Here is a 12,063-nt window from a genome sequence, read left to right on the forward strand (position 1 = left end):
CACTCAGTGTATCCTGGGTTGATCCGCAGCATTTTCTGAAAAACAACTGTACTTAGAATGCAAAAAAGGCTATAAATAATGCACTGGATACTCGTTATTCCAGTAAGCTGGGCTGAAATGATGGCGATGGCTAAAACATTTTGGCCCGGTATCAAATTAAAGTTTGGTAGAATGTAATAATATTTTGCTAGCCTCAGGAGGGAGTCGTCTCTCTTGCTGATGTTTTAGAGCTCACGTAGGAGAAGAGAGTCCCGCCAATTTCATAAATCTTTGTTTGATGGAACAAACATACCTCTGAAAGAAACAAACTATATGAAAATTTGTTCCAAAAAGGAGAAAATATTGGGAAATGACAAACACAAAGTATTTTATCTTACTTTTTTTAAATTGTAAATGCTAATTTTAGATTTACCATTAAAATAAATCAGTTAAAAATGTCATAATTTATTCATTTTCTGACTTTTTTAGTTTGTTTTAGTTTATTTTTCACATTTAAACTTTTACTACTTTCACATATTTTACAAAGAAACTAATTAAAGTAAATAAAAGTATATTTTTGTTTTTAATTTTACACCACACAACAACAATAGCTACAAAAATGACACTAAAAGACAATAAATTAAAAGTATTAAAAGTGGAAGTTTTTATTTTTTTATGTTTTTAAAAACTAAAGTCGACAAAACTAAGAAGGGTTGTTTATTTTTAATAATATTTGTATTGTTTTACACAACATGTTGCACATTAAACATGTTTAATCGTGTTTTCTTAGTGCATTTAGGAACAATTTAGAAGCTTTATTTACACAACTTTAAAAATGTTCCTCTCTAAATTGTGTTGCAGGTTTAATTTTGTCAATTTAAGCAAAAGACTTCTATAAAAACAGAAAAACTAAACAAAAAAACACATATTTCATTTAAAAAATAAGAAAATTAAGAATATTGTTTTAATCAGCCTTGGATAAGTTAAAATGTTTGTCATAAAATAAAATTCTAAGCGATTATGGAGCAATTTTCAGATGTTTACCCACATCAGCTCAGTAAATATAAATAATTTGATTAAAAAAATATTCAATTGATGACAAAATCATGCATTAAACAGAATAATTTTATGCAATTATGGCTTCTTAGAGTGAAATATGAATTTATTTTTCCGTTTTGACTAAAGTCCTGTTCTTAATAATACTTTTTTTTACTATTATTGCTTTTAAATCCCATGAAAAAGCTGCCAAATAACTTCAAACTAAAACCATTTGGAGGATTTACTGAAACATCCTTTCAGTGGTTTTTAACAGAAGTGCTGAACTGATGACAAACGAGCTTCAGATGACGGTTTTGCAACTTTATTTTGAAGGTGTGGCAGCAGGAAAACTGCGGTTTGGCATCAATTCTGAGCTAATTTAATCACCAAGACTCGATTACAAACATTTATAAAGTAATAATGATATAAAGTTTAAGTGATAATATCCTTTTAAAGGCTCATTGAGATGCAGACAGGGAGTTCATTATTGGCATCATCATCGTGATGAATAAAGACACTATCAGAGGCATCTTTTTTATCAGAAATAAGCAGAAATAAGTCAAGGCTTATCTTCTGAGTCCACCGCTTTCTGTTGCACAATCGTTAACTGAGTTATGGTGCAAGTTTTTTTATTCGTGCAGCATTACAGTCGCTAAAGCCTCCACTGATGCATTACTGCTCAAAAGAAATCTCCATGAACCTCATATTTAATGCCTCGAAGCACTTAAGAGCTCGCAGCCGTTTTTCTAGCACTGCTACTTCATCGAGGTGTTAAATTTTGGCACAGGCTGGCTGCTTTTATGGACTGACCCGTCCTGTTCGGCTGGAATTTCTGCTCATTAGGACAGTTCACAAATCAAGACTTCTCAGCATAATGTTGAAATTGTTGTTGTTAATGGACATGTGCAAATACCGATGCAATTTATAGTTTTTTTTTTAGCATGATTCAAGCCTCTCAGACATTGACTTAAACAGTGAATTAAAGAGTGAATATTAGGCTGATAAAGTGCAGGGCTGTTACCGCCTTCCATGGAAACTCTGATAGCCTCTTCATCCACCGTGAATTAGGAGCGGGGATTAACACGGGTGCCATCTGCTCCTCAACCGTCGCCAGTTGGGTTTACGAGGAGCTGAGCTGGAGTTCGGGGGCTAAAATGGAAAAGGAGAAGAAGGCTTGCAGGTATGAAGTGGAGTGCAGCAGGGAGGAAAGAGGAAGGGGGGGGGGATGAAAAGTGAAATTCAAGATGCTATAAGCTACAACGGAAAAGCTGCAGCTCCCGGGGGGTCAGTCCTCTTTCCGGAGGAAAGTGAAACCCAGAGTAGATAGAGTGTGAGGTGGTCCAGGTTTTTGGGTCACGTACTATGATGTTGATGCTAACAAGACAAAGGCCTTGACCAGAAATACAATCGGTAACAAATGCTTTTATTCACTTTATCAGTAAAAAAAAGTTTATAATTACTCTAAACCTCCGTAAATGTTATTTCTATTACAGACAGTAGTCAGGTAAGGCTTCAGCGCCCCCATGACCCCATAGGGCACATGTGTCAAAGTCAAGGCCCGGGGGCCGGATCTGGCCCTCTGGGCAATTCTATCCGGCCCTCCAGATCATTTTATTTTATTGTTATTAATGGACCGATATTATCTTACGCTCATTTCTAACTTGTATAATTTTTATGGAGGGTAAAATAATAAAAGTATTTAAGGTTTAAGTTGATTTATTCTGGAATAATATTCCTGCCTTTTTATTATTCATAATTATGTTAAAAAGTTACAGTTTTAAAGTTAAAAAAAATGGCAATCTTTGATTATTTTGGCATTTACTAAAGTTTTTTAAGCTATTTTGGAGCTTAGCTAATATTTTAGCTATAAGCTAGCTGTTTTTGCGACTTTTTTTCATTTTTTTAGGGTATGTTGAAGTTTAGCTATTTTTTCAGCTACATGCTAGCTGTTTTGGCTAGCCTAAGTTCTTTTTTTGTTAGTTTTTAGGCTAATTTGGCATTTAGCTAATATTTTATCTGACTATCAGCTTCAGCGTTTTTAGCTAGCAATTTCAGCTATCAGCATTAGCATCTTCAGTGGCCAAATTCAGCTTACAGCATTCACATTAGCATTATTGCAGGTAATGTTGTATATCTAGTTCATAATTATGTTAAAAAGTTACGGTTTTAAATGTTAAAAAATTGACTTTCTGCTAGTTTTTTTTTTTTTTTTACTATTTTTGCATTTACTAAGATTTTTTTTGGCTATTTTGGAGTTTAGCAAATGTTTCATCTACAAGCTATCTGTTTCTTTTCTAATTTAGACTTTTTTTTCTACTTTTTTTTAGGATATTTTGAAGCTTAGTATTTTTTTTCAGCTACATTCTAGCTGTTTTGGCTAACCTAAGTTTTTTTTTTTTAGTTTTTTTTTTTTTTTTAGTTTTTTAGGCTAATTTTGCTTTTAGCTAATATATTGTTAGCTGGCTATCAGCTTCAGGGTTTTCAGCTACTAGCTTCAGCTTTTACTGCTATCAACATCAGTGATTTCAGTTATCAGCTTCAGTGTTTTTAGCTATCAATTTCAGCATTTTCAGCTATCAGCACTAACACCTTCAGCAGCCAAATTCAGTTTACAGCATTCACACTAGCATTATCACAGGTAATGTTATATATCTAGTTCATAATTAGGTTAAAAAAAATTACAGTTTTAAAGTTTAAAAAATTTAGTTTTAGAGTCTTTAATAAATGTTTATCCTGTTCGACCTGCGATCTAAGGTGTGTTTTGGATTTTGGCCCCTTGTGCGATTGAGTTTGACACCCCTGCCATAGGGTATAAAATAGGTTAAAAAAATTAATCTAAATTGATGTTTTTAACTCTAATTCGGATTTTTCTGTTATCTTTTTTCTGCCTCTGACCCGTTGTAACAGGGGTGGGCAAACTCTGTCCCGGGGGCCAGACGCAGCCAATAATGTGGCCCTCCAAACTGGATTAAACATATAGATAATCCTTATTTTCTCTGAAATGTTGGTTTCTCCACAGAGATGGTGCATTAAAAGTACAATAAAATTGCATTCATGTATTGTCCGAAGGTTTGTTGTTTTTCTTACGTTCTTTTGTGTTTTCCGAGTCAGACAGTCTTTTTTCCAATCCTTCAAACGCCACATGAATGCAGCACTTCTCTAAAATTTGCATTTTTCCCTGAGGGACATCAACTCGTTTGGTAATAAATTAAGGACTAAATCCAGTTTTGAAGCAAATTCTGTCATATTCTTTCTCAAATGTATACATATATATATATATATATATATATATATAATATTTTTGTCCAGATTTCATGTTATTTCTTTCTCCTATGCAGTGAATTACCAAAACAATCCACACATTTGCTCGTGGTTCGGCCCTTCTGTCAAATTTTATAAACTTTTGTGACCCACAAGTAAAAAAAATGTCCACCCCTTCCTTATAATGTAGAATGAGAATCTTGGAGAGCATAAATGTTAATAAAAAGAAGAAAACAATAGACATTTTTGCCAAAATAAAGAAATAAAAAATGTTTTTCAAATAGAAAATTATGTAATTGAATTTTTAAAACTTTTTGTATTGTAAATAGTAAATAATAATAAAACAATACACATTTCTATTTTTTATATTGTGCAAGATTTAATTAAAGAAAAAGTAAAAAATAACTTTTTTTGTAATTCATGATGGATTTGAATCCTATATATGAACAGAAACACGTGCAAGTTTTTGTTTTTAATGGGAAATAATTATAACTTTCATTTCTTTTTGACTTTCCCTTTTGTGGGTTATTTTTTCACTCCTTCTAAAAACTCTTCTTCCACCAATTGCTCTTTAAGACGTTTGGTTAAGCAGCACAACAGTTGTTTATTTTATATAAACCCCACACCGGTTTTGTTTACCCATAAAACTTCTGCAGGCTTCATTTTCCATCAACAAACCTCTTAATAGCAGAGGCGAGCTGTCACAGATATATACAATAATTATTTTGAATGTTTTCTTCCAGACACTGCAGCTCTGATATATATTTATACTCAGAAGGATAAACAACGGCGTGACTCAGTCTGTCATCTCACACCATCCTGCCTGCCTGCCTGCAGATTCTTCGGGAGGAATTTTCTGGAGTGTCAGTGGAGAATCCTGTAAAATCACAGCATCAAATGTCATTAATAAAGCAGTTTGATTGCTGTTGCATTTACTTTTTTTTATTATTATTATTCTTTTTGTGAGTCAAAAGGCTTTAAAAAAGATTAGTTGTTGACTGCATGTGTTTGCATCCATAAAATATACTCATCCGGGTCGTCTCTGCTATCTGGAGCCAGGAAATGTATACAAACGATAAACTTTTCGTTTAGATTGGAACAGAGCAATGCTTACATTTAGGTTTTTAGACCACTTCTCTCTTTCTTAATTATTTCAAAAATCCGATTAAAAAAAAAAAAAACAATAATTGTGTATTCTATTTTTTTGTATTTTTAAATAAACCATTTTTTTTCAAAATAAAAGACCCATATATTAATAATAAAGATGATGATGATGGAGTAGGGGGTTGAAAATAACAGCAATTTATTTACAATATTTTCAGTGCAAATAATTATTCACAAAATAACAACTTTTTTTTTGCAGATGAAAACAAAGAGGTACACTTTCATTTACAGCGTGAGTGGTTCTGAACCTGAAAGAATGAAGTCTGAACGACTAGAAGGAGGCCGGAAATACGTCATTTTTACATTTTACCTGTTTAAATAACCTTTGGCTTCATCATTAGAGCTTTGCAAACAAAAGAGGCATTTTTAATGAATTTCACCTTAATTGGGGTGAAGCTAAAATCATGTGCAAAGTGCCTCTGAGCTCCTCCGGAGTCAAACTGACCTGGTTTGGATGAGGATCCACTCTTTCGATTTTTGTCCTCGATTTGTGAAAAAAAAAAATAGAAAATAATCTCTTCCTCCTATTGTTCTGAACTTCATATGAGCACCTGCGCGGCCGCTGTGTCCGTGACCGCCTGCGCCGCGTCTGCGCAATTGGCCTGCGCGCTCCCGCTCATGATCACGCTGGTTTTGTTGTGGTCAGAAATGTCCAAATGTCCATCTGCGCTCCCTTCTTCCTCCTCCGCCTCCTCCTCATCCTCCTCCTCGGCCTCCTCGGATTCGCACTCGCTCCGGCCCTCGCTCTCACATTCAGACTCCAGCGGCTCCTTGGGCTCTCTGCTGCCCGCCTCCGACAGGCTTTTGTCCGGCTTCGACTCCTTCTCCTTGTCCTTCTGAGCCTGGGCCTCTTTGGAGTGTCTCCACTTCATGCGTCTGTTCTGGAACCACACCTTCACCTGGAAGAAGAAACACAATTTAATACTAAAATTAGATGTATTTGTGGCAATTACTTATTTTTTTTTTATTTAATTTGAATCACGTGGTTCTGAAAAATATCGTGCGTAACAGCCAAAAATGTTTATTTTAGTCATATTTTTGAGGCATCTGCCCACATTTAAATGCGTAAAAATGACAAAACATATAAATTATTATTTTAAAAAAAATCATAAAAACCGGAAATGGAAATGATGAACAATTAGCCAATCAGGAGGCCAGAATCATAGCTTCCAATTAGAGGAAAAATGTATAAAATAAAGAAGTTGATTACCTCCTATACGACTAATTCATTTAGCAAAATTATTACTTTTACTTCTTTATCCAGTTTGAGCTGTTGTCATAGCAACACGCCCTTACTTTTCATGTTTACAGAATGGAGCACCAGTCTTCCTGCTTACCTGAGCATCTGTAAGGCCCAGCATGGCTGCCAGCTGCTTTCTGTCAGGTTTGGTGACGTACTTCTGAATTTCAAATCTCTTCTCCAGCCCTTTCCTCTGCAGGTTTGAGAACACGGCCCTGGACCAAGACCTCTTCCTCTTGTAGGTCTGAGGCATTGTGTCTTTGGTGAGGACGGCATACGGCCCTACAAAGAAAAAAAAAAAATCACAGATGGAGAGAAGCAAGTTAGAGCAAAAATCAGAGGTTCTTGTACCTGAAAGCAGAGCAGATAATGTTCCAGTCAGCTAAACTCCTACAGGTGATGTCTACCTGGAAAGGTGTCCTGAAACTGATGCTGGCCTGAGTGTCTGCTGCTGCTGCTGCCTAGTGAACTCATCATGGAGGACGCGTCGCTCATCCCGGGGTCTATGGAGGAGAAGTACTGGCTGGCCGGAGGTGGAACGGGGATTTGGATACCTGACTGACGGTTCGAGCTAACGATAGATGTGAGATCTGTTGCACAGTGAGAGATGATGGGCTTTAGTGAGTAAAAATTGTTACAAAATACAAGCAAAGTGGGAGAAAATTAGTCTAATGGTTTTTTGAGTTGATAGCAGGGTGAATTCCAGACTTCCAGCTGATCCTGACCTCTGACCTCTAATTAGGGGGTAAGAGATGAGAGGATTTCCCACAGGACTTCTTATAATGAAGCTATTTGCGCTTCCTAAGTGTCAGTGTGAGTATAAGCTGACTGTGAAAAGGTGTTAGTTACTTTTGATTTCCTGCTTTCAGTTCCTAATCTGTGTTTTCTAAGAAAACTGTTAGTAAAATAAGCTGCTGTTTACATTTTCTTCTTTCTGGAAAAGGACTTTCAGCAAACTTTCAATAAAGTTCAGCCTCTCACCTCTTAACGACGACTTTTCTTTGCTTTTTGGATCAAAATCCGTGGATAATATTCGATCAATTCCAAATTTGAGGTCTTTGCTTGATGTCGGTGGTCCTTGCTGGGAGTTAAACGCAGTTCTGGTCACTTGTAGTCCGTGTCTGTGGTACGGAGACGCCGGACTCACGCGCGCACCAAAGACCGACGAGTCCGGCGCAACGGGGGACGGACGCAGAGGGGAGCTGCCGGAGTGCGCCTGCTGAGCGCGGTGGTGGTGATGGTGGTGGTGGTGGGGGTGTGCCATGTGCACCATGAGGGCAGATGATCCCGGGATGTTCTCCGCATCTCCTGCCTGTAAAATGTCTGCAATGCAGAAGGACGGCTTCTTCATTGTATCCACAGCGAAGCCTCCGGCGCAGTACGCGGACCAGAGGCTAAAATTTGATGCGTAAAACGGGTTGAGACCGGCGGTGTACATCCCGGAGCCTATATTCTTTCACAGGAGGGGGCACGGAGGCAGAGGCATGAACAAAAATCAAAACACACGGCGCGTATTTTCGCGGAAAGACGCGCGACCTCTGTGCGTAAAAGCCAAAATCGCTCTCTGAAACTCGCACCCTGCAGCTCCAACTCTGAAGTTCCTCCGCTGACACTGATTGGTTGCTCTCCGAGCCAATGGATGCCGCGCGTTTTTGCTCTCATGCAAATGAGGATGATGTGAAACACCGCCCGCCTCTCACACACTAATGACCGCGGACGCGCCGGAGCAATTTTGATCCGGAGATGATGGATTGAGAGTCCATATCACTTCTGTACTTGACACTTTGACTTTTTGGTAAATGATGAGAGACATTAAAAGTAAAAAAGAATTAAGACTTTATTAATATTTTAATATTAGCTCCATCTCATCCTGTTTCGATGGGCTGTGATTCGTGTCAAATGAGCGGATGCGCCTGCTAGATTTCCCCCCCAAAATAGAAGCAGTTTTAGTATTTTAGGATGCAGCAGAAATCCTTATTTCTTCCGGAGCAGAGAGGAGGGGGGTCCTTTATAATGACTGCAAGAACTTCCCTTGTTCAATATTTGTGCAACTTTATCTCAACCTGCAAGTTGCACGGTGACGCAAATCCGTCTCCACGCTCATAATAAACAGAGGAAATCTAATCCTCCCCCCCCAACCCCCAGCCTACCCCGCCTGAACGAAAACACAATTAACTTCAGAGGCGATGGTTCATCCGCACTGCTCCTTAAGATTCTCATAAAACAAAGACTGAGCCGTGATCAGAACAGAATTGTTTTTTCAGATGTTTCTTAAGTGCCAATAATGAGCTGTCCCCTCCGCGCGCCCTTCTCCTCCTCCTCCTCCTCTTCCTCCAGCTCCGATCGCATGTTTCTCCTGTAATGTGTTGAAACAATGGCTTCTGAAGCCCCCGCATTCATTTGGTTCTTGATTCATGCGGGCGGAAGCGCCAATGACCCTGACTGCGTGCTATCATGATGTTTTCGAGTGACACTTTTCCGGGTTAAATTTAGAATTTAACGTTCGCCCTCCTCCATCACGCAGTCAAAACAATCCAGGGAAGAGGATGTGGCCGTGCGCAGCGCGCCGCGAGTTATTTCAGGTGCTGATGAGCTTTTTTCAGTGGGAAGCGCTGGTGGGGGAACGGGCCTCGGATCGGCTTTTACGCGCGGTGTGCGCGCCTCTTTGTGGAGGAGAGAGTGGATTTTGAAATCTGGATCAGCCTTGAAGGTTTCAAGAACGGGCGCTCATTGCGCACACAAGGTCAAGAACTCCTGATTTTAACGCGTCCTCAAAGAAAAGAGTGTGCGTAAAAGGGCCTCGCCAAAAATAAACCCGTGTTCCTTTTGGCTTCTTATGATAGCAATTTTAAATCCGAGGCTCTAAAAGATGTAATATTGTAAATCGGACATATCTGATCCACAAATCATGCGCAGAAACTAAAACCTTTCTGTCAGAGTCCTGCTGGATGCTATTATTCACCTTAATGTCCCTTTTCCCAAGCTGACCTCCGCGGAGCAGCATGGATGATGGCGGGATGGGATTACCGCCCGTGCCAGCAGCTCCTGTCTCTGCGTAAAAGACTTTAAAAGGTTCAGACGTGAGTCTGGATGGAACAATTGGACGAACTTATTCTCGGACATCACACAGAAACACCTATAAAAACGTATTTTTTCAACTTTTTGTGCGTAAATGTTTAATATTCATATGTATTTATTTGTGTTTCACTTCTAAAGATGTTTTAACTCATAAGTTTGATTTTGGAATGACTTTGTTCAATAAGATTTTGTGATAACTATTTTTTTTAACCATTTCATGTACGGATTCTTGCACTTTACCAACTATTAAAGACACGTTTACAATGGTAAATATTTTAATGTTGATGCTTTTTAAATATTTTTCTGTAAATACGTTTAATTTTTAATCAAAATTTTGGGGAAAAAAGGTAATTCTTGAGCTTTTTTTGTCCGATCAGAGCAACTTTGGTCCACGCACTCTGCGACGCAGCTAATCAGAGCCCAAACAATCCAAATGAAAACACGGTGTTGATGCGTTTATGAGTCACTCGCTCTGGACGAAAACAATAAACGCCGTGCTGTTGCGCACAGTCCATCGGCTGATGTTTAAAGCCTCTATTGTTGTGGCCTGATTGCCCGCTGCGTGTTTGTCAGGAAGTCTTATCAGAGAACTCAATGAGCACCTCGGGCCTTTGCAGAGAGTTCCAATATTACTCCGAAAATTATTGCTCCCCGCGCGTAAATGGGACCCTCCATCTCTGGCCAGGATTACTATTTCTGGCAATGTTTGCCTTGGGAAGGAACTTTCGCAGATTTAATGGGACCTTGGCCATTGTGTGCAGCCTTCTGTGTGGCACGCTGCCATCATTTCTACACTGAAAAAGAGGGAGGGAGGGGGGGAATAATGTCTAAAGTCAATTTAAAACAAGGCTGTCCAGCATGTGATGCACGAACTTTCAAATGGGTGAGATGAGCGCGCGGATTCAGCAAAGAAAAAACTTCATTTTACCAACACACTCTCAGTAAATATTCCACGACTTTGCACTCTGAAATACCGTGTAGGACCGCGCGTATTATATGCACGCAAAAACCGGTTTTGGCGTATATTATACACGGTATTTCCCAAATCGTGGCATATGTACGCATTTTACTGAGACTGGGCTGCATTTTACGCATTCGTTGTTTAAAAAAAAACACAAAAATGCTTTTAAAGAAGCAACAAAATAATTATTACAAGAAAGCACTAAGAGGCGTGCAGGGCCTTAAATGTTCTAGCAGCTCCCCCCAGTGACTAAATGCTATTTTTAAGGGAAAAAAACTCTCAAAAAGAAAAAGTAAAAAGTCAGAAATCAGAATAAAATGATCAATTTTACTGTTTATAACAATATTCCAAATAATTTAATATTTTAACACAAAGTGAATTAGAATATTTTCTCAATTCGAATCTAAAAATTAAAAAAACTGCATAAAAGTATTACATTTCAAAATAAAATAATCTTACTTTGACTAAACACCTTTTAAGAAGCTGATAATACTGCAGTTTTTGAAACATTTTCAACCTAAATTTAAGTTATTCATGATGGGATTTATTGTTTGGTTTTCATTTTGTTTCATTTACAATTTTATTTATCTTTAAAATAACCCAAATTCCGTTTTTAACTTTTTTGTTATGTTAAAAACAACCCACTTAGATTATTCTTCTGTAGTTTTAGTTTGTATCAATAAAGTTTAAGAGTTTTTTTTAAAGATAATCAATTATTAAACGATGTAAAATTATTTTAGGTTTCAAATTAAGGCATAAAAATGTGTAATTCGACATTTAATTTAGTAAAATAGATCAAAAAACGCGCGTCTTGAGGGTTCAAATCTCGTTAAATCCCGCGCTTCCTTCTCCAACAATAAGTGGTCATTAACTGGACATTGATGTAGCAGAACAGTCCTCCTCCCCGCGCTCTGCCCTCTTCTAAACAACCGAAGAGGCTGCTCTAATGGATGTCTTCACATGGGATGGTGACTCGGAGCCTTTGAGCAACGCCATCTGTTTACAGTAGGACAGATAAAAGCTGGGGCTCTCTGCAGAGTAAAACTGTCCTCTCAGATAAATGGCGCGTAACTTCAACTGTAAAGCAGCTCTCGGATGGATCCCAGCGCAAACCGAAGGAAACACGAAAGGTCATCATAACAAACCATTATAGACACTCTGCAGCCGATCGAGGCCAGAGGAGGCGCGGAATCGCACCGACGTATGACAGTCAGAGCTGGGAAATATGACAATAAAAACTCTGATTACTGTTATCAAGAATAAGCGCTCTCATTTACAACACTTTTATTACAAAAAATCCAATTGATTTGTCTGTTTCTTAATTATTTTACTGTTTTATTAA

General features: G+C 38.1%; 1 protein-coding gene across 3 annotated transcripts; it reads right to left on the minus strand.

Moving 5' to 3' along the window:
* Positions 1-4,571: 4,571 nt before the first annotated feature.
* Positions 4,572-8,312, minus strand: hlx1 (H2.0-like homeo box 1 (Drosophila)). Of its 3 annotated transcripts, XR_002921178.2 has the most exons (5): positions 7,664-8,312; positions 7,090-7,272; positions 6,780-6,964; positions 5,888-6,341; positions 4,572-5,155 (listed from the first exon to the last, which is right to left on the minus strand). XR_002921178.2 is itself a non-coding variant. In XM_024290408.2 (4 exons), the coding sequence occupies exons 1-4, from the start codon at positions 8,118-8,120 to the stop codon at positions 5,982-5,984; spliced, it is 1,185 nt and encodes a 394-aa protein (XP_024146176.1). In that variant the 5' UTR covers positions 8,121-8,312; the 3' UTR covers positions 5,565-5,981. The 3 variants fall into 3 exon arrangements, 2 of the variants coding, with proteins under 2 accessions (XP_024146176.1, XP_024146177.1); XM_024290408.2 differs by lacking the exon at positions 4,572-5,155 and having other exon boundaries at positions 5,565-6,341; XM_024290409.2 differs by lacking the exons at positions 4,572-5,155; positions 7,090-7,272 and having other exon boundaries at positions 5,565-6,341; positions 7,664-8,311.
* Between the last annotated feature and the right edge of the window lie 3,751 nt (positions 8,313-12,063).

Source organism: Oryzias melastigma, linkage group LG24 (assembly GCF_002922805.2).
Source record: "Oryzias melastigma strain HK-1 linkage group LG24, ASM292280v2, whole genome shotgun sequence".
NCBI lineage: Eukaryota > Metazoa > Chordata > Actinopteri > Beloniformes > Adrianichthyidae > Oryzias > Oryzias melastigma.